Source organism: Eulemur rufifrons, chromosome 24 (genome assembly GCF_041146395.1).
Source record: "Eulemur rufifrons isolate Redbay chromosome 24, OSU_ERuf_1, whole genome shotgun sequence".
Lineage (NCBI taxonomy): Eukaryota > Metazoa > Chordata > Mammalia > Primates > Lemuridae > Eulemur > Eulemur rufifrons.
In genome coordinates this window covers 12,655,155-12,676,921 of record NC_091006.1, presented here as the reverse complement: position 1 = coordinate 12,676,921, position 21,767 = coordinate 12,655,155, and the positions used below count along the sequence as shown (strand labels likewise).

General features: G+C 51.1%; 1 protein-coding gene across 1 annotated transcript; it reads left to right on the top strand.

The window, feature by feature from the left end:
* Positions 1-442: 442 nt before the first annotated feature.
* PLEKHA4 (pleckstrin homology domain containing A4) lies at positions 443-21,653 on the top strand. Its single transcript, XM_069457774.1, has 20 exons — positions 443-716; positions 1,164-1,253; positions 3,326-3,433; positions 4,841-4,913; positions 5,028-5,128; positions 5,279-5,388; positions 6,064-6,279; positions 6,583-6,862; positions 7,367-7,441; positions 9,620-9,667; positions 9,796-9,876; positions 10,024-10,173; positions 11,100-11,198; positions 13,329-13,469; positions 14,447-14,546; positions 14,623-14,699; positions 19,662-19,823; positions 20,435-20,493; positions 20,908-21,020; positions 21,396-21,653. Exons 2-20 carry the CDS (start codon positions 1,170-1,172, stop codon positions 21,650-21,652), a joined length of 2,334 nt encoding a protein of 777 aa, XP_069313875.1. The 5' UTR covers positions 443-716; positions 1,164-1,169; the 3' UTR covers position 21,653.
* The last annotated feature ends 114 nt before the right edge of the window (positions 21,654-21,767 follow it).

Sequence of the window (21,767 nt, the reverse complement as noted above, 5' to 3'; positions counted from 1 at the left end):
CACTTCCAGACTCCTGGCTCATTCACAACTCAGGAGTCCTGACTCCTAGCTCACACCTTCTTAGGCACCCAGGGCTTCAGGAGTCTGAGCCTTCACCCTTTGCAAGCTTTGAGCCCCCTCCCTTTAGGACACAAGTGGCCCAGGCCTCTGACCACAACAAACCCATGGGGGCGCTGGAGTCCAGGCCTCAGCTCCTACTCTCCAAATAGAGAGAAGTCCTAGCCTCAACCCTTAGGGGACCCAGGAGTAGGGGGCCCCCAGCCCCTCCCCTCAGCTGTGGGGGCAGCTGAGACAGGGGTCAGGCTGTGGTGGGGAGGCCAGAAGGGGCGGGGACAGCCGGGATTGGGAGGGGAGACAGCAGCGTGGGCGGCTGGCTGAGGGAGGGAAAGCCCAGCAGAGAGGAAAGAGAAACCGGGAGAGGAAGGAAGAGAGAAAGTGAGAAAGAAAGTCCAAAAGAGAGAGGGGAGGAAACAGCAGATGTGGAGAGCCAGAGAGAGAGAGAGAGAGAGAAAGAAAGTGGAAGGGATTGAATGTGAAGAGGGGGAGAGAGAGAGAGAGGAGAGAGAGAGAGCATAAGAGACAGGAGACAAAGAGACCAACGGAGAGTGCCAGTGAGCAGGTGAGAAGAGACTGAGAAGTATGAGAGACACCACCTAAGGGACGAAGGAGGTGGGAGACTGTCCTCTTACCCCCTGTCATTGGGACCCCAGAGCTGGGTAAGTTCCCTGGTTGGGCTGGGAGGGGCTGCCTGGGTGCACATTCCTGGTGTCGCAGGGCTTGGCTTGGGGAGTTGGCAGGGATGGTTTGGGGGTACGTGTGGGAGGGCAGGAGACAGGCAGCCGGAAGGAGGCAGGGAATGGAGGGTCCCTAAGCACAGAGAGGGTCAAATTCCTGGCCAGAGCACAGTGGCCAGGAATAAAGGAGCCCCTATTCTCTGGCCTGGGCTGCAGACAGCTGCCCCCCTCCCGCAGCTGCCAGGGCCGCCCACCTCTCTTGGCACCACTGTTGGTATGCGGTCCCGGGCCATGGCCTCCCCAGCCCCCCAGTCCCCAAACAACAGACTCTTTCTCCTCAGCCTCCTCCGACCACTGAGCCCCTGACCCCATCTCTGTCCTGAGCCGGGTCAGCCGCAGAGACACAGCCTCTTTCTTTCTCTCCCCAAGCCCTTGATGGAGGAGGGCAGACCTCGGAGCAGCCTCAGCCTGGCCAGCAGCGCCTCGACCATCTCCTCACTCAGCAGCCTGAGTGCCAAGGTTCGGGCTTCCCGGTGGCGGGGATGGGGAGGAAGGCGGGGATCTGGGCTACACACCCCTGGTTTCCTAACCCTGGGTTCTGGGCCACTCCAGGGGCTCTGGTTGTTAAGAACAAGGATCCTGTTTGGGTGCAGTGGCTCATGCCCGTAATCCTAGCACTTTGGGAAGCTGAGGCAGGAGGATCACTTGAGGCCAGAAGTTCAAGACCAACATGGGCAATATCAAGACCCCATCTCTACATAAAATAGAAAGATTAGGTGGGTGCGGTGCCACGTGTCTGTAGTTCCAGCTACTCGGGAGGCTGAGGCAGGAGGATCGCTTGCGCACAAGAGTTTGAGGTGGCATTGAGCTATGATGATGCCACTGCACTCTAGCCTGGGCAACAGAGTGAGACCTTATCTCAAAGACAAACAAACAAACAAACCCACAAGAACAAGGATCCTGAGCAACAGGGTCTACCAGACCTAGTAAGGTCCCAAATTGCCCACTAGCCACAGCTAGGAACTAAAAGCCATTCCCAGCTCTGTCCCCACCCCTCGTATTTTCCTAATTCGAAGCCAGAGTAACAACCTCCTTTGAGCCTGGTTGCTAAGATAAGGCCACTCCCCAGCCATGAGGCCCCTCGAGTTCTCAGAAGCAGTGGCTGCTCTAGATCAGGGCTGGGACTCCGTGCCGCATCTCTAGCCATCTAGTCTACCCACTAATGGAATCCGGCAAAGAAAGGCCCTTCTCTGACAATAAGGTCCCATGGGGCCGCGAGATACTTATGTCCCAAATTAGCACCCCACCAAGAGTTTAAGGATGACACTCATTTCCTTGTTCTGCCTTTCCCCTCACACATTTTGTTTCCCAAGTTCAGAGCCCAGAGGTTCGATCCCAGCCTTGGTCAGCATCGCCTCTGGGCAAGGGTGTCCTGCAGCAATGTGGCCACGGATACCCGGGGTATCTGTGTGTATCAGGAGAGGCAGCTCCATCTGGGTAGGAGTAGGGGACCTGAAGGCCCCTCTCCTTGCACTTGGTTGCTAAGGGATGGTACTGAGGCATCCTTTGATTCACCAGGGACCCAGCATGGAAGTTTCTCCTGAGTATGGGGACCTCCCAGCTGAAATTCCCAGTTCAGATCCCAAAGGCTCCACTCACCTCTGGCTCTGATAGCCAAGGGCATCCTCTTCTTGGCAGTGGACCCTTGATTCCCAAATTCCTTCCCAACAGCCTCTTCCTTACCTCTGAACACTTCCCTCTGCCAGTCAAAAGAGTCTCTTGGCCAGGCTCAGTGGCTCACGTCGGTAATCCTAGCACTCTGGGAGGCCGAGGCAGGAAGATTGTTTGAGCTCAGGAGTTCGAGACCAGCCTGAGCAAGAGTGAGACCTCGTCTCTACTAAAAATAGAAAGAAACTAGCTGGACAACTAAAAATATATGGAAAAAAATTAGCTGGGAATGGTGGCACATGCCTGTAGTCCCAGCTGCTTGGGAGGCTGAGGCAGGAGGATTGCTTGAGCCCAGTAGTTTGAGGTTGCTGTGACCTAGGCTGACACCATGGCACTCTAGCCCCGGCAACAGAGTGAGACTTGGTCTCAAAAAAAAAAAAAAAAAAAAAAAAAGAATCTCACAACTCTGCACCATGAATACCCCTAATTCTGATCTCTAAACTCAGCCCCCTCCTTGGTCTGGTTTGTTTGTTTTTTATTGAGACAGAGCCTCACTCATTGCCCTGGGTAGTTTGCAGTGGCATCATCATAGCTCACAGCAACCTCAAACTCCTGGGCTCAAGCAATCCTCCTGCCTCAGCCTCCTGTGTAGCTGGGACTACAGGTGTGCACCACGATGCCCAGCTAATTTTTCTATTTTTGGTAGAGATGGGGTCTCAGTCTTGCTCAGGCTGGTCTCAAACTCCTGAGCTCAAGTGATCCTCCCACCTCGGCCTCCCAGAGAGCTAGGATTTAGGTGTGAACCACCATGTCCAGCCCTTGGCCTGGTTTCTAAGGGCAACCAAGGGAGGGCCTATCTCACTCCCCCCGTCTCATCCCAAGGCCCTCCTCCCCCATTCACTTCTGTCCCCTTCTCTCCTCAGAAGCCCACCCGGGCGGTAAACAAGGTCCACGCCTTTGGGAAGAGGGGCAATGCGCTCCGAAGGGACCCCAACCTCCCTGTGCACATCCGAGGCTGGCTTCATAAGCAGGTAGAGTCAGCAGGAGAAGGAAGAGGCCACTAGAGTCTGTGCCCCTGGCTGTCCACTGTTTCTCTCCTTCGGAGTCCCCAGATATGTTTCTTTTTGCTGTCACTACCCATCTGCTTATTCTGTCGTTGTTTCATTCATTCATTCAATGACTACTTCCTGAGCACTTACGAAGTTCCCAGCCTCAGGCCACACACCAAGCAAATAAGACAAGCAAGTATTTATATTACATTCAAGATTAGCGTGCAGCAGGGATAAATAAGAAATTAGTAAATAAATAAATGGTCTTGATCATCTGATTGTAGGAAGTGCTGTGAAGAAATACACACGGATATGCTTGGAAGTGGCTGAGGGATGAGAGCTGGGTCTGACTCCTGGTCAGGGAAGGCCTCTCCGAGATGACAATTGAGCTGAGATCTAAATGGCAGGAAGTAGCCTGCCATGCTAAGATTGGGAGGCAGAGTGCACCCCAAAGGAAAGGCTCTGTGCAGGCAAAAGCTTGGTGTTCAGAGCGAGGTGAGGCAGAAGAGACAGTAAGGGGTGGCCGAGCAGTGGTTCCCAAAGTGTGGCCCCTGGACCAGCGGCATAACATATCCTGGGAACTTGCTAGAAATACAAATGATCGACCAAATCAGGAACTCTGGGGATGGGGCCCAGGAATCTGTGTGGTAACAAACCGTCCCAGCGATTCTTATGCACGCCAAGCTGGAGACTCCCTGCAAACCCGTAAACTGGGGTAAGGAATTTGAGATTTATTCTAAGTGTGATAGCAAGCTCTGTTTTGAGAAGGGGACTCCCATGGTCTAACATAATTTGAAAAGGTCATGCTGGCTTCTACCGGAACGGATTGAGGAGGAGAACAGGGCCACGAGGTTGGAGATGGTGGCGTGGTCCAGGGAGAGGCGACAGGGAGACACAGGATTCGGTGCCACCTTCCTGGCCTCGCTGTGTCTCATGCCCCAGGAATTGGACCAAGCAAGTCTCTGGATATAAAGCCCCTGCCCATGTGTGGTGCACTATCTCATCCAAGCCTCTCTAAAACTCCTCAGTCCCCAATTGACAGATGAGAAAACACTAGGGTCCTAGTGGGGAAATGGCTTGTTTAAGGGCATGGCTTGAAGGCGGCATAGGTAGGAGTAGAACTCAGGTCCAGCCGTGTCCAGAATCTATGTAAGCTCAGCCACCACACACTGGCTTCCAGCTCTCTGAGTCCATTGCATCAAACATGCGTCTGTGCCTCTCCTCTCTCTGGGTCTCTGTCCCCCTACCCCCGTGTCTGTCTCTGGTCTATGTCTCTGTTCCTCTCTCTCCAGGTCTCTTTCTCTCTCCGGGTCACTGTCCCCACCGTCGCTGTCTTCATCTTTCTCCTCTCCCCTCCACTCAGGCCCCTCCTCCCACCTCTCTCCCCAGGACAGCTCCGGGCTCCGGCTCTGGAAACGCCGCTGGTTCGTCCTTTCCGGCCATTGCCTCTTCTATTACAAGGGTCAGTGACCCGGCTGGCATGGGGTGGGAGGACCCCCCTTCCCACTCGCCCTTAACTCTGGCCTGTTGGCTTCCTGGTCCCTGTGTGACCCTGACTCCAGCCTCCCCTTTGCAGACAGCCGCGAGGAGAGTGTCCTGGGCAGCGTCCTGCTCCCCAGCTACAGTATTAGGCCAGATGGGCCAGGAGCCCCCCGAGGGCGGCGCTTCACCTTCACCGTGAGTCTGCCCATCCCCACGGGTGCTAGGTTGATGTCTCTCAGGGAAACTCCTAAGTCCCAGCAAGCCCTGAGTATTCATTACTGGAGATAAAAGGACCCTCCTTTTTAGAGGGCTCGGGGGTCCAGTCCTAAGCCTCCTCTCCCACAGGCAGAGCACCCGGGCATGAGGACCTACGTTTTGGCCGCTGACACGTTAGAGGACCTGCGGGGCTGGCTGCGAGCGCTGGGCCGGGCCTCCCGCGCGGAGGGGGACGATAGGTAAGTAGAGGTCCAGGCCCCTGACCCTGTACCTTCATCCTAAGTCAGTCTAGTAACCCCAAACTTCTCTCCTCGGAGGCCCTGTCCCCTTGAATGTCCAATCACTAGTCTTCTAGCTAAGGAGACTCAGTCTTCCAAACCCCACCTGCGGGGAATTTGGGCTTTTCCAATCCGCAAAGTCTTCCTCTCTTAAGCTCCGCCCACCGCCTTGTTCAGCACCGCTCCCCAGCTGACCCGCCAATCAGGGAGTCTGGTAGACACTCTCGGCTCTGCTCCCTGAGTTATCAATGTTCCACACTCTCTGATTGGCTCTCTCTGAAGTCTCCATCTCCTGATCTGCCCCCTAAACCAAGTCAGATGTCAGATTTTTTAAAAAATGTCAGATGGTCTCTTAGGCTCTGTCGTGGTCTGCCCCAATTTTAGGGCTGGGGACTGGCTCAGACTATCTGATAGCCCGGGGCATAGGGTCCAGCAAACTAGACGGACCTTGTGAGTCAGCACAGGTCACTTCCACATTCGGAGCCTCAGTTTCCCCATCTGCAAAATGGGGACAATGATTTATAGTGCACAATCTCCCCTTTGTGGGTGGGTCTCTGTGTCCTCACCTGTGAAAAGAGAACAGAGCTGTCATGAGATTCAAAGGAGTGACGTGATATTTCTCTGTCCACTCGCTAGTGGGCAACCCAGGTCACCCGCGCGTCCTCAGCCTGGGGAGGGCCCTGGCGGCCCCGGTGGTCCCCCGGAGGTGAGCAGAGGGGAGGAAGGGCGCACCTCAGAATCACCTGAGCTGGCCCGACTCTCCAGAGGCCGTGGCAGACGCGGGCTGCTCGCTCCCAGCCCCACAGCCGACCTCCAGTCTGGACTCCGGGTTCAGAGGGCCAGGAGCCCGGAGTAAGTGGGACCGAGTTGGGGGCGGGGCCAAGGCCAAGGGCGGGGCCGGGGCACTGCGAGCGCTTTCTGTCCGAGTGCGTGTGGGTTCCCGGGGTTCCGGTGGGGTCACAGCCTGTCGGGGAGAAGTTCTAAGGAGGAGTTGCCACCAAGGGAAAATTATGCAGGATCTGGAGAGTAGAGGAGGATTCAACTCCAGAAAGACAATAAAACATGTCCTTGGGGCTGACTCGATGGGTAGTGAGGTGGATGGGAGGGGTGGGTGGGTCTAGTTGACTCAGTTCCCCGATTCTCTCCTTCCCACAGCCTGTTCACACCCCTCTCGCGCCCTCCCTCCCCTCTGAGCCTCCCCCGACCCCGTTCTGCTCCTGCGCGGCGACCCCCTCCTTCCTCAGGAGACACAGCACCCCCTGCCCGACCTCACACCCCTCTGAGTCGCATCGATGTCCGGCCTCCTCTGGATTGGGGCCCCCAACGCCAGACCCTTTCCCGGCCTCCCACTCCCCGCCGAGGACCTTCCTCTGAGGCCGGGGTAGGAAGGCCCCCCAGGAGCCCTCAGCCCTGGAGTCAGGAGCCCAGAACACAGGTGAGCAGAGAGGTGAGGGGGAGAGGACTACATTTCCCATCAGACTGCTGGGCTGCCCTTTCATACTGATCTCCGACCTTTGCTCCTAAAGCATCATGGGGACTGTAGTCCAGACTACTTGACTAAGGTAGTACTGTGAGTGGTTTGCATCTGCCTTGTGTCCCCAGTTTATCTTTCCAGTTGGCTGCCTGCCGTTTTCTCTTAGCATGATGGGATTGTGCCCAGAATATCCATAGCTAACCGCAAATGTGAGAGTGAGAGAAGGTTGCAACTTCCATCATCCCTGGGGCTGTTTTGCCAGGCTAGTCCATTTAAGACCATCCTCTGTGTCCCCACAGTGATATACAGCTGGAGAGTGGGTACTTGAGGAAGTTGACTGGGGGGGCCCAGTTCTGAATTGCAAAATATCTCCCAAAGCACTTCAATTCTGGACACGCCCACTCTAATATTTATTACTAAGACAATGCCGATTTCTAAACATCTCTGTGTCAATGTTCCTCCCAGGTACCCTCTGGCTCCTCCACTTATCTCCAGCTGCCCCCACGGCCCCCTGCAACCCAGGCCTCCATGGTTTTATTGGTAGGTATCCTGGGGCACCCCGAGTCTACCAGAGCCCCCTCCCTTGCTTTCTTTGCTAGGGGAATGTCATCTCCTGGCCTAGGGTGCCTAGAGAACACTAGATATTTCAAGGTCCCTGGATGGCTGCTTATTTAGTTTCCTGTGGCTGCTGCAATGAGACACCACAAACTGGGTGGCTTAAAGCAACAGAGGTTGATTCTTTCATGGCTCTGGAGACCAGAGGTCTGAAGTCAAGGTGTCAGTAGGGCCATAGTCTGCTGAAGGCTGTAGAGAGTATCTTTCTTTGTCTGTCTCCTACCCTCGGTGGTGGCCTGCAACCCCTGGCATCCCTTGGCTTGCAGCTGCATCACCCCAATCTCTGCCTCTGTCATCACATGGCCATTTTCCTTTGTGTTTGTTGGTGTCTCTCTGTCTCTTCGAATAAGGACACCAGGATGACTTCATTGTAACTTAATTTACATCTGCAAACACCCTGTTTCCAACTGAGGTCACATTTTCAGGTACCAGGAGTTAGGACTTAAACATATCTTTTTGGAGGACACAAATTCACCCTCAACAGTGCTCAAGGGTTTTCAGCTTGCAAGCGTGGGGACTTTCCTAGCAACAAGGCCTAGGAGGGCCTAAGGCCCCTTCTGGGCCTTTCGGGAACTCATTATGGTAATGGAGGGACGGATGGGAGGGTGTAGTCATGCCTGAACCCTCAGTCTCGCTCTATATTTCCACTGTGCTGGTTGCGTCTGAGAACCTGGTAGCTAGCAAGGAACTTCTGAAGCCACAGTACCAGATGGACTCTGTGCATACATTTCTTGCATATTTGAGGCAGCCCTACTAGACCCTTCTTTGCCCTAGTTGCATGGACAACATCATTCCTACCAGCATTGTGTGCAGTGGGGAGGACATTTAGCCATCAAGCTTCGCTTGAGGACAACTCTTGTTTGGGACCAGGTCAGGTGTAGTCCTTAGCTATGGGGCCTTTACAAAGCCTCTTGCTGAATTTGAGGCAGCTCTGTTCCCTTAACAAGGAATGAGGCCTAATGCCTGGTCTTCTGCCCTTCTCTGGCATGTGGGGTGGGGTTAAGGGGTGATGCGTGACAGCAGCACAGAACTTAAGTTCAGGGATCAAGCTTGGCCTATTTGATCAGGTTTTGAGGGGGCTGAAACCCTAAAGTGAAATTACTGAAGTCTGGATTCTGGGTTATAGGGATCGGGGAGTCACTCCCTAGCAACAGGGCCTATTGTGGCTGCATGATGCCTGGGATGCAGTTGCTAAGGAAGGTCATTCTCTAGCAATGGGGCCTATTGAGATAGGAGTCCATGTTTATTCTTCTCCAAATAGAAGCCAGCTTTCCTGTAACCATGAACCAATGAATAAATCAATGGGAAGAGAGTGGATTCCTTAATAGATGGTTACAGGAAAGGTGGTTTCAGGTACTGTGGCTTCAGAAGTTCTTTTGCTAGCTACCAGGTTCTCAGAAGCAGCTAGCACAGTGGAAATATAGAGCAAGGCTGCTCTATATTGGCCATTGTGAATGATGTTTGCAATGAACACGGGTATACAAATTCTCTGTTAAGTTGCTCCTTTGAATTCTTTGGGATATATACCTTCCTGATAGTTTATATAGCTATTTGAATGGTTCATTATTCCAAAATAAGTTCCTGATTTTGTTATATTTTCTAGTTATTGATGCTATTATGTTTTGTAGATTTATGTTATATCTAGTATCCTTGCTGAAGTCCCTTATGCCTTCTAATCACTCATTGCTTCTGTTGGTTCTTAAGGTAGATGAGCGCATCTTCTGTAAATAATGGTGGTTTTGCCCTTCCCCTTCCTCTCTTTGGTGTTTTCCCCTTTTCTTTTCTTATAGCATGGTCAGGATCTCTAATATTGTTTTCAAACTGTAGTGGCAGTAGTGAGTATCCTTGTTTTATTCTTAGTCTTAAAGAAAATATTTAAAGTTTCTTAAGTGTAATGTTTGCTATGGCTATTTAATATCAGAGCCCATGGCATCTTCCTGAAGCCAAGAATCTGGCAACTGGTCTACTGAGTTTTGCAAAAGCTTAGAAGAAGCTAATAAGGAGATGGGTGCCTGTCAGTAGAAACAGGGCTTGGCTCAGCCCTGAGTTACAACAGGGGACAGGGACAGACAAGTCCTTATTGTCTTTTCTCCCTTTTCTTAGCCGGCTCCTCCCCTGGAGTCAACCTTCCACCAAAGCTTGGAGACAGATGTAAGTTCTTACTGATCCAACCCCTGCTGAGTTCCCAGAGTTGGGGGGAGAATGTTCTAGAATCATTCTCTAGGGTAGGGAAAGAGCCAGACCTGGTCCATAAATAGCTCTTGTTCTCATTTCTCCAGACTCTGCTCACCAAGTTGTGTGGACAGGACCGACTCCTGAGGAGGCTACAGGAGGAGATAGACCAGAGGCAGGAGGAGAAGGTACCCTGGGGCAGGGCGGGGGCCCTTAGCGCTTCCTGACTCTGGGAGGCAGGATGCCGGCGATGTGGAGGACATGGAAGGACACCTTTTCTCCCTCCCTGGGGCTGCGTGTGCCTTCAGAAGTAACCACCTTCCCTCTTGGTGCAGGAACAGCTAGAAGCAGCCCTGGAGTTGACCCGGCAGCAGCTGGGCCAGGCAACCAGGGAGGCCGGGGCTCCAGGGAGGGCCTGGGGTCGCCAGCGCCTCCTGCAGGACCGACTGGTCAGTGTGAGGGCCACCCTTTGTCACCTGACTCAGGTGAGCATGGGGAGGGGGCACATCCTCCCAGGAGGCCCCAGGACTGTACAGGTTATTATGAAGGGGACCTGCCCCATAGGAAGGCAGTTCTTGAGAATTCTGTCCACTCCAAATTTCAAACCAATAATCTTAACCATCCTAGAGGGTAAGGAGCAAGCAGTCAAGAAACAGCACAACTTAATTTAGCAGTTTAAGAGGGTGATTTCAATATGGGTTTTCTGACTTTGAATCTCAGCCCCCGCTCTTAGAAGCTGTGTGGCTTTAGAAAAGTTACTTAACCCCTCTGGGCCTTAGATGCCTCCTGTGTAAGCTTGAGATAATGATATATACTTGGTAGGGTCATTATGAGGATTCCATTAATATACATAAATGAACAAATGAATATTTAACACTTAAGATACCTGGTACTTGCTAAGCAATATTTAAGTGTCAGCTGTAATTATTATCAAATGGAAAATGGAGACAATAAGAGAAGCTACCTCACAAGAATTAAATGAATGCTGAAAACGATGCTATTAATGGTACATAGTAAGTGCCCCGTATGTGTTCACTGCTGTCATTATTATTAGTAGCAGTAATAGTAGCAAAGTATTGACAAGGAGGTTCTGCTGTAGGTGTTGTGGTCTTGACTGTCCCCCAACATTCATTAGATTTGAAGACTTTGCTGCCTTAGGGGAGTGCAGAAGTAACCCAGGGGCTCCAGGGAATGTCTACACTAGCAGCATGTTGGAATTGCAGGTTCCATATAAACGCTGGGGCTCACAGTAGTCTGAGCAAAGAGGCCCATGGGAATTGTAGTCCAGGTACCCTAACGGTGCCTGGAATCAGGCCTCCCTTCCTTCTCCTCATTGGGAAAAGATGGGATGGGGAAAGATCTGGTGGGTGAGGTTAGTTAACCTTGTGTCTCCCCGTTTCTGGGACCCGAGGAGCGAGAGCGGGTTTGGGACACGTACAGAGGCCTGGAGCAGGAGCTGGGCACCTTAAGAGAGACCCTCGAGTACCTGCTGCACCTTGGCTCTCCCCAGGTACGTCTCTGCTGGAGGCCCAAGCTCCACCCTTCACTCCCAAACTCCGCCTGGAAACTCTTTCAGTGTTCAAGCCCCACCCACAGAACAGAGGCCCCTCCTACTCCATCCAAGCCCCTCCCCCTCTCTGTCCTTCATGCTGAGTCCCTTATGGTGGTTAAGACCCTACCCTTCCATTTTAGGACCTTCTTTCAGATTCAGAGCCATTCTGCCCTTTCTTTCTAAATCTATCTTCTCCTTGAAGCCCTGCTCTCGCCAGCAAAACTCCACTGCTCAGCCCTGTCTCCATCCTGCAAGTTCCTCTCTTGTGTCCTGCATCCTGACCTCTGCTGTTAAATTGATCCTCTGGAGTTTCCAGGTCTAAACCCAAGCTCTCCGTTCTAGCCCCACTTCTAAAATACAAACCTCATTGCTTAGCCTCAGACCTGTTTCTTCATTGTAAGTCTAGCCGCCGAATTCTTTTTTTTTTGAGACAGAGTCTCACTCTCTTGCCCGGGCTAGAGTGCCATGGCGTCAGCCTAGCTCACAGTGTCATGGTCTGAGATGTGAGAAATGACTACTGAAAGACTAAAGTGAATCAAATTAGGAGTTTTTATTAGTTGGCCAGTGACTACTCTCTGTACTGTCAAAGGTGGCGGCACAGAGAGCAGTAGTGAGTCTTTGAAATGGAAAGTTTTTATGCTGTAAGTTTGTGGGTGGAAAATTATTAAGATTGAGTAAGTATGTGTATAAAAAGTTTTGAGTAAGTACTATATTATTTTTTATTTTTGGTGTAACAGGATTTGAGTAGTTTGGGCTCTGGGCCATATCTTATTTATGTAAAACATGGGTGTTGTAATTGTTTTATGTAGAACATGGGTGTTGTAGTTATTTAGGAATTTTTGTGCTGGGGGTATTATCTTGAGTAAGTAGGAGTAAGTAGGTTTACGGAAGTAGAATGGCAGATTAATGATTTTTTGGCATGAAATTACACTTTAATATTTTCCACTGGTTTTTTAGGAGGAATTAAATTATTGGTTTTTTGTTATTAACATTATAGACATGTTGATAGTGGGTTTGGAGGACCATAAGTTTGACAGTTTGAACTTTTTGTTTAACATAAGAAATTAGGCTGTTTATGGTGTAGGGGCCAAGGAGTAGTGTTAGTAGAATGGGAATAATTGGTTTTGTTATGGCTGACAAAAGTGTTGTTGTCTATGGGGATTAGAAATGTTAGAGATGACAAGTGTTTTTAAACTTACCCCCTTTTTTTTTTTGGTGTTTATAGTATTTAACAATATTTTTAGTTGTCCATATAATGTCTTTCTATTTTTAGTAGAGACAGGGTCTTGCTCTTGCTCAGGCTGGTCTCAAACTGCTGAGCTCAAACGATCCACCCACCTTGACCTCCCAGAGTGCTAGGATTACAGGCGTGAGCCACCGCACCTGGCCTAGCCGCCGAAATCTATGTTGTTGTTTTTGCTTTTAGCTGTGTAGTTCTAAATTATATATCTTTAGTTAAAAACACTGATGGGCCGGCCAGGTGCAGTGGTTCATGCCTGTAACCCCAGCACTTTGGGAGGCTGAGGCGGGAAGATCACTTGAGGCTGGGAGTTCAAGACCAGTCTGTGCAACATAGTGAGACCCTCCGCCCCCACCCTTGGTCTCTACAAAAAATAAATAGCCGAACACGGTGGCGTGCACCTGTAGTCCCAGCTACTTGGGGAAACTGAGGTGGGAAGATCGCTTGAGCCCAGGAATTTGAGGCTGCAGTGAGCTATATTCAGGCCACTGCACTCCGGCCCGGGCCACAAAGTGAGACCCTGTCTCAAAACAAACAAACAAACAAGCAAAGCTACAGTTAATAAGACAATTAGCCTAGTGTTGCCACAAGGTTAGACAAATGGACCTAAGGACTAGAACAGGGTACAGTATTCAGAAACAGACTCATATATTTATATGGTGGCCTATTTATGACAGCGGTAACACTCCAGGGCAGTGCAGAAAAGACAGTCTGTCCAATTCAACTGGATATCCATGTGGAAAAAAAATAAACCCTGACTCCATAAATATAGCCCAGCTGATTTCAGACCTTTCTGTGGCCCCTTGCATTCTCCCACCTTTGAGTAACACATTCCTTTCCTCCCCCAGGACAGAGCATCTGCTCAGCAGCAGCTGTGGATGGTAGAAGACACACTGGCAGGTCTGGGTGGCCCCCAGAAACCACCCCCCCATACTGAGCCTGAGTCCTCCTCTCCTGTGCTCCAAGGCGAGGAGTCCTCAGAGAGGGAGGTGAGAGGCACACATCTTTCTCCCCAACCCCAGCTTCCTGTCCCCTCTGTCCCTGGCCCAACTCATCCCCCACTGGCCTCTTTCCCTCTCCCTTGAGCAGCTAACCAACAGTCAGGCAAGTGTCCCACCCTCTGGAAGCCCTTGTTTCCTTGTTTGTTATGTTGCCACCATAGTCCAGTGGTGTGCTGGGGCCAGATCCTAGCGGCTCCCAAGAGCCACCTGTGTATATCTCGCTCCAACCCCATCCCGTGATGTCATGCTGGTAGCCAGAAATCAACCACCCACTGTAGGAGTATTTACACCACAGACATCGGCAAACTACAAATTGGGGTACTTTTCCTCCAGAGAGATATTTGTTAAACATTTACCAGACACCACTGCGCACTGATCATAACTGGAAAGTCCAGACACACCGTAGGCTGCTCAGGAGGCAGGAGCCACTGTTGCCACAGCTGGGTTAGAGCCGCTGCTGGCTCTGACCCTCAGACCATGTATCCAAAGGACCTGGGTTCAGATCCCAGGTCTGGTACTTTGTGACATCAGTCATGGACTTCATTTCGAGCCTCAGCTTTGCCAAATGTAAAACAGGGATAATAATAATAGCTGCATTGCGGGTTTACTGTGGGATCCAATGAGATAATGTAGGTACAAGTGCTTAGCATAGCGCCGGGCGCATAAGCATTATAAAACCTCGCACCCATAATACCTTGCTTCACACCAGGCAACGTTCTAAGGGCCATACCTGTGTGGACTCAATCCTCATATCCCAAAGGATAATATGGCCCAGAGAGGTAAAGCGACTTGCCCAAGGTCACATCGCAAATTAAATAAATGGCAGAGCTGGGACTGGAAACTAAGATGTCTCACTCCTGATTTATAATCTTAGTCCTAGTCATACTGTGTCTCAATCGCTAAATTCTTGAAAAAGGCTAACAAGAATCACGACAATAATGATTCCCCTTCTCTGGTCCCTCCAGAGCCTGCCTGAGTCCTTGGAACTGAGCTCCCGTCGGTCCCCTGAGGCTGACTGGGGGCGGCCCCCTGGGGGCGACAAAGACCTGGCCAGCCCTCACTCAGGTGAGCACCCTGGTCTGGTCAGGTGGGACGTTCTCAGAGTTCCCTGTTCTCACCAAGTCCCGTTCTGTCCTTCCAGGTCTTGGGTCTCTGAGGGTCTCCCGGGCTTCCAGTCCTGAGGGTCGCCACCTCCCTTCCCCACAGCTGGGAACCAAGGTAGGCCATAGGTCCATCTTATAACCCTTTGACCTGACCATCCTGGACCCCTCACTTCTGGGGAAACAAGTAGGGGAGGAGAGTTCTAAGGCTACGTGCAGAGCAGAGAGCACTATTTGTTAAGGGCACTGGGGTTGAATTTTGTCTCTGTTACTTATAAGCTGTGTGACTTTGGTTCACTTATTAAACCTTTCTGTTCCTCTACTTTTTCTTTTTTTTTTTTGAGACAGAGTCTCGCTTTGTTGCCCGGGCTAGAGTGAGTGCCGTGGCGTCAGCCTAGCTCACAGCAACCTCAAACTCCTGGGCTTAAGCGATCCTTCTGCCTCAGCCTCCCTCCCGAGTAGCTGGGACTACAGGCATGCACCACCATGCCCGGCTAATTTTTTCTATATATTTTTAGTTGGCCAGATAATTTCTTTCTATTTTTAGTAGAGACGGGGTCTCGCTCTTGCTCAGGCTGGTCTTGAACTCCTGACCTTGAGCGATCCACCCGCCTCGGCCTCCCAGAGTGCTAGGATTACAGGCGTGAGCCACCGCGCCCGGCCTGTTCCTCTACTTTTTCATCGTAAAATGGGGCTAATAGCAGTTCCTACCACCTAGAGGTAACATGAGGATTAAAACTAGTTGAATGCCTGTGAAGGGCTGCAAATAGTGCCTGGATATAGTAAGTACTTCATTCATTCATTCAGTCATTTATCAATTCACTCATTCAACAGATATTTGTGGACTACTGTCTTTGCTGTCCAACAAAGTAGAACAAACATAAACAGATATGTGGCTATTTAAATTTAAAATGAAATAAAATTAAAAATTTACTCACATTTGCCTAATTTCAACTGCTCAGTAGCCACATGTGGCCAGTGGTTACCATGTTGGACAGAACAGATCTAGAACATTCCCACATCGCAGAAAGTTCTATTGCACAGTGCCATTTATGCGCTGAGGACCCAAGGGTGAACAAGACGGAAAGAAAATCCTTCCCTCATGAATCCGATATTCTAGTGGGAGGAGACGTAAATAAACAATCAATTTAATGTACATCACTTCCTATGTTATAAGTGCTAAAGACATGAAAACAGGACAGGGCTGGGGGTAGGGATGCTTTTGGGAAGGAGTAAGATAGTAAATGGCTTGGTCTGGGGAGGCTTTGTGGAAAGGCGATGTTTAAGCAGGTACTTGAAGGAGGTGAGGGAGCGAACTTTGAGGATGTCTGGTGGAAGAGTGTTTCACAGGCACAGGGAACAGCCTTTGCAAAGCTTCCTAGGCAGGTGCGGGCTGGGTTTGTTGGGGGAGCAGCCAGAAAGCAAGTATGGCTGGAGCTGAGTGAGCGAGTGACGGGGAGAGGGATGGAGAAGAAGACAGAGAGGGAATGGGAGCAGATCCTGCTTGGCCTTGAAGTCCACAGTGAGGGCTTTGCTTTGACTCTGAGCGAACCCAAACCCGGCGCCCTGGAGGGGTCTGAGCAGAGGAGGGACGTGAGCTGCCTTGGTGGGAACTGGCGCTCTCTGGCGTCCGTGTGGGGAACAGACTGTGGGGGGCGAGAGCTGAGGCAGCGGGGATAGAACAGTTGTTTGCAGTAGGTTAGAAGAAGTGCAGTCGACTTCTAGATGTACTGTACCGGTCTTCAAACTTTAGAGTCTCACCCTGTTGCCTGGGCTAGAGTGCCGTGGCACCAGCCTCGCTCACAGCAACCTCAAACTCCTGGGCTCAAGTGATCCTTTTGCCTCAGCCTCCCCAGTAGCTGGGACTGCAGGCATGCGCCACCATGCCCGGCTAATTTTTTCTATATATTTTTAATTGTCCGGCTAATTTCTATTTTTAGTAGAGATGGGGTCTTGCTCTTGCTCAGGCTGGTCCCTAACTCCTCACCTCAAGCGATTCTCCCGCCTCGGCCTCCCAGAGTGCTAAGATTGCAGGCGTGAGCCACTGCGCCCGGCCCAGATGTAATTTATAGTGCAAAACTGCAGATTCTAGAACAGTAACATGATGCATAGACTGTGTATTGTATAAAACTCCCAGCAGCATCTGCTGCAGCACACTTAATCAAACACACTAACATTTCTCCAATAAAACATATGAATATTCATACTGAATGGGATAAAGGCTATAAATAACGACCCAATTTAAATGTCAAGTTTATACAGCAAAGAGCTACCAAATGAACGAGACAATGTGCAATAAAAATAGATTATGAATCTCACTTTTTATTTCTAAGGAAAGGGTTTCATAAAACATCATGTCACACATCCAGGTACAAATGAAGCCACATGTAGTCGATGGTGTGGCATCTAGTGGCTTAAGAACTCTGGAGACAGGGGTCATTGGAGTTGGACATCTGAGGAAGGGCTAGGAGTGGGATTCGGGCACAGTAAGGCAGACCCTCTCACCAAAGGGTCTATGTAGGCAGTCTCCTCTTAATTGAGCAAACAGAATCTCTTGACTCATGAGGAAGGTCAGCATTTCACCATTTCATCAGCGGGGGGGTTCTCCCCCTGTGTCCCCGATGTCATCAACAGCATGGCTACAATCCTCTCAGGTTTCTGTATTTCACACTGTGTCAGCAGTCCCCCCACCCCAACAGGTGAGTCACTGCAGCATCCAGAAGGGGCTTCCACTTGTACCTGGTCATCTTTGGGCATAAGTCCCAAGGTTCAGTGTCATCCTCTTATTACCAAAGAGGTGATAAGAGGTGTTCAGTGACACCAAATCTGGTTGCTTGAGGACTTCGGGAAAAGAAGGTCCTTTGGTTTTCATCTGCAGGTTCGTTTTCAAATATCTTGGAAGCCTCAGTCTGTGGCTGCATTTGTTTGAGATGATTCATCCGCTTCATTCTGAGTGTTTGCAGCTGCAGATGTGGCGTCCTTAAGAAATCTTTTTTGTTCATTCATTTGTTTTGTTTTTAGAGACAGGGTCTTGCTATGTTGCCCATGCTGGTCTTGAACTCCTAGGCTCAAGCGATCCTCCCGCCTCAGCCTCCCGGGCATCTGGAACCACAGGCACCACTGCACCCAGCCTTAAGAAGTCTAGAGTCCTGGATTTCCTTGTACTTGCAACCAGCACCCAGTTTGTTTTTTGAAAGGGTGACGGTAGTTATCTTTGCTGTTCATGGAGTGTAAAATTCCACGGTTCCAGCTGTATTCAGAGATGCCATACTAGGCAGAAAGGAAATATCCCCAATATGCCACAATTCACAAGACATCAAGGAAGGGGATTGGCACAGCCCTTTTTGAGACAAAACTTGACAATTTTCTTCCAGTCTCATTTGTCTGCAACCAGCTCGTGCTGCTGCTGGTACAAAGTGATTACTGTGCTTGTCCAAAAAGATTTTTTTGATACTCATGATTTCTTGTTTGCATAATCATGCCCCAGAAAATTGTAGATATGTTCCAAACATCTTGGGGGCCGGCTTTCTCCAGTTTATCTTATCTATGGCGAGCTGATGTTGGGCAAAGTTTCACCAGGTGTACAAAGCAGGTAGATTCTAAATGGCTAAAAATATCTGCTTATTTAGACTATGTTTAAAACAACTGGATGTGTAGAGATTTGAGTTTGGTGCTAGTAAGTTATGGGGCCATGCTGTGAAGACATGATCAACACAGGGCAATATTCAGGGGCGTCATTTATATAACACAAGACTCGGGATTGGTCAAATCAGAGTAAATTGCAGTGATTGGTCCTACAATAGGCAGCTGATCCAAGCTGTCTCCTTGGAATTTTCTAATTGGAAATGGCAGCAAGGAGTTCTCTTCCTTTGGGAAGGACCTGTTCCAGGCCTCTCCCCTAGCTTCCTTGGCTTGTGGCAGTGTAACTCCAATCTTTTTTTTTTTTGAGACAGGGTCTCACTCTGTTGCCCGCGCTGGAGTGCAGTGGTGTCATCCTAGCTCACTGTAGCCTCAAACTCCTGGGCTCAAGCGATCCTCCTGCCTCAGCCTGGTTAACATAACTCCAATCTTCACTTGCCATTGTTCTTCCTGGGAGCATTTTCTGTGTCCAGATTTCCTCTTTTTAGGATGGATAACACATGTCCACAGCCGGTAGCTCTGTCAGCCCATTTCATACTGTAAGGCCCACGGTCTTCCTTCCTTTCGTCCCATCTTCTTCCCCTTCATTGCAAGCTGGGAGCATTTGTGTTGAGATGATTTAATGGATCCACATGTCACATGTCATATGCCTGATCTCTTAGCAAACGGTCATCCAGCCACACCCGTGGTGTTCTCTCCAGAATATTCTTTCTCATTTTTTGCAATATGAATAGGCTAAAAATGTTCCAAATCTAGTTTGCTTAACAATTTCATCTCTGTCCTCTTGCATTTTTTTAAGTTCTGGAGGTTCAACGTCACCAATCAAGGTGTCAGCAGGGCCACTCTCCCTCTGAAGGTGCCAGGACTCTCTCCAGCTTCTGGTAGCTCTTTGGCTTGTGGCACCAGAACTCTGGTCGTCACATGGCAGTCTCCTTGTGTGTGGCCTTCCCTCTGGGTCTGAGGACAGAAGAAACAGTGAGGGCCAGAGAGAGCTCCTGAAGTCCTTGCTAAGGCAGACCCAAACTGATCCACTTAACAATTTCATTGGCCAGTGAATGCCATTCCTCCTTTTGTTGTTGTCAAAGCTAGTTCAGGGTTGGTTTTTTGTCACCAGCGACCCAGAGTCCTGACTACTTAGAGTGTGAAGAAGCTTGACATGTCCAGGGAAGCGTGAGTGCGTCGTTCCAGCACATGGAGTGAGGCCAGAGAGGGAGGGGACAGGCCACACAGGGCTTCAAAGGCCTTTGTAGTCAGTGTGCTTAAGGGCCATGGGAGCATCGTGAACGGGAGGGACAATGCCGGCTCTGGCTGTGGAAAGACCCATTTGAGGTACTGTGTCGAATTTACTGGAATGGGCAAGACTGCAGGCAGAGAGGTTTAGCAAAAGGAGATAAAGAGGAAGTCCAGGGTCAGGGTCTTGGGGTGTTTCTCACCTCCCTAGGCCCCCGTGGCCCGGCCCCGGATGAGTGCTCAGGAGCAGTTGGAGCGCATGCGCAGAAACCAGGAATGCGGACGGCCTCTTCCCCGCCCAGCCTCCCCCCGGCTCCTCACCCTGGGGAGGACACTGTCCCCAGCCAGACACCAGCCTGAATTGGAGCAAAGGGTGAGGGAACAGGGTTGGGGGTGGGGCTGTGGGTTGGTAGTGGGTCCTCTTCTCCTAGTTTGAATCTCAGTTTCCCTCTCTGTAAAATGGGGATACTCTCTACCTCCTTACCCCAATCTGGGTTTCCAGATACACCCCAGCTTGTACTTGTGCTAAAGTCAGCTTCCTGGGTTCTTGAGTGGGAGGTGGACAGGAGGGAGCATGAGAGGGGACAGAGTGGGGGGGGTCACAGATCTAGACTGGAAGCTCAGTTTTCCTTCTCACTTGCTAGGCATTGTCAAAGGCAAAAAAGAAAAAAAAATTGCACAGTAAGAAAATTGATTTTATTCACGCTCTAACGGGGAGCACCCCAGATCTGAACCTCAGAGCGTCTCAGATGTCTCAGGATGGTGTCACCTTAGACTTTTCTAGGAAGGAATTAGACAAGTCACAGGTGTTGGGGCAGGAATATTTTTTTTAGCCCGAGCTGTTTTCCAGGAGCACAGGTAAAGTTAAACATTGTCAGTGTCTTTGGACAACTTGATCCCCTTTCCGAGCTCCCTCCACTTCACCCTCAGATGAGGACGTGGGACTTCCAGGTGAGGAATCCTAATGTCCCAATTCCTTTCCAGCCTGTCCTGGGGCACTCGGGAGCCCAGAAATGGCTCAGAAGCTCCGGGTCCTGGAGTAGGTAAGGAACTGGAGGGCGGGACGAGGGAGCAAGAAAATCAATTCTTGAAAGGGTAGAGGAGGAGTATGATTATTAAAGTCTCCTGAGTACTGAACTACAAGTCACGAAACTTCTAGAGACGCTTGAGTTCCCCGAGCAGCCGAAACAAAATCAGAAAGCCCTAGATCTACAGTAGGAACTTCAGTTCCCATAAGTGACTTGGTCGCTAGCAAACCCTGCCCCTCCATCGAGGAAATCGGGTAAAATTGACGCGCAACGGGACGACAAATCCCCTAACGCGCGTGGGCGGTACGGGGTCGCGCGGTGCTCAAAGTCCCTTAGAGACACGCGTTAGGGACTACAAGTCCCAGAAGGACGCGGGGGCCACCGCGGGCCTCGCTGTGCCGGCTCCTTGTACACTTCTCCTTTTTCTAGTCCGAGGAACGCCACCCCTTACTTGCTGACGTCCGGAGGCCACCGGGAGCGGGTCCTCAGCCTCTCCCAAGCCCTGGCCACTGAGGCGTCGCAGTGGCACAGAATGATGACAGGTGAGGGGCGGGGATCCTGGAGTCCTGGGTTTTGGGGAAGACCTGGAAACCTGGAGAGGAGGGGTCTGCGGGCCGCTAGGAAGTTTTTGTCTTGGTGAGGAAAGAGCTGGGCAGGGCTTGGAATTCTAGGTCCCAGGCAAGAGGGGGACCGTGGTCCGGGATACTAGGGAGGAAGGGAAGAGGAGGTTGGGGGGGGGGCGAACGCCTGAGTTTCAGGGAGGAATGGACTGAGGGACTGAGGGGTCCAGACATCTGGGCCTGAGGGAGGAGGAAGCTGGGGGACTACACTCCTGGGTCTGAGAGAGGAAAGGCCCGGGAGTCTGGAGTCCTGAGTGCTGAAGTTTGACGTTCTCATTCTTAACTCATCCTCTCCAGGTGGGAATTTGGACTCCCAGGGAGACCCCGTCCCGCCTGAGCCACCGCCTCAGTCGGATCCCATGACCCAGGAGACGCCTCCGAGATCTCCTCCGGTGGCTGATTCCGGTACCGGGTTCTCACGTGGACGTAGTGGGCGTGGCGGAGGCCCCACCCCCTGGGAGCGCACGTGGGATTCCGGGACCTCCCCTCCGGTCCCGACCCAAGAGGAGGGGGCGTGGCCCCTGCGAGTCACTCTGCTGCAGTCCAGCTTCTAACCTGCCAGACGGGGCAGCCAATCGGAGAGGGGGGCGTGGCCTGGAGGTGCCTCTCTGGGCATCTGGGGGAGTGGTCTGGTCCCCACAAACGAGGCCGGGGAGGGGAGTGGTTTCT

Bases quoted from the DNA above. Each gene is read 5' to 3' on its own strand.
- PLEKHA4 (XM_069457774.1), top strand. From the start codon at position 1,170: ATGGAGGAGGGCAGACCTCGGAGCAGCCTCAGCCTGGCCAGCAGCGCC. The intron at 6,280-6,582 runs GTAAGTGGGACC...TCCTTCCCACAG, and splicing joins CAGAGGGCCAGGAGCCCGGA to CCTGTTCACACCCCTCTCGC. The intron at 14,547-14,622 runs GTGAGCACCCTG...CTGTCCTTCCAG, and splicing joins CCTGGCCAGCCCTCACTCAG to GTCTTGGGTCTCTGAGGGTC.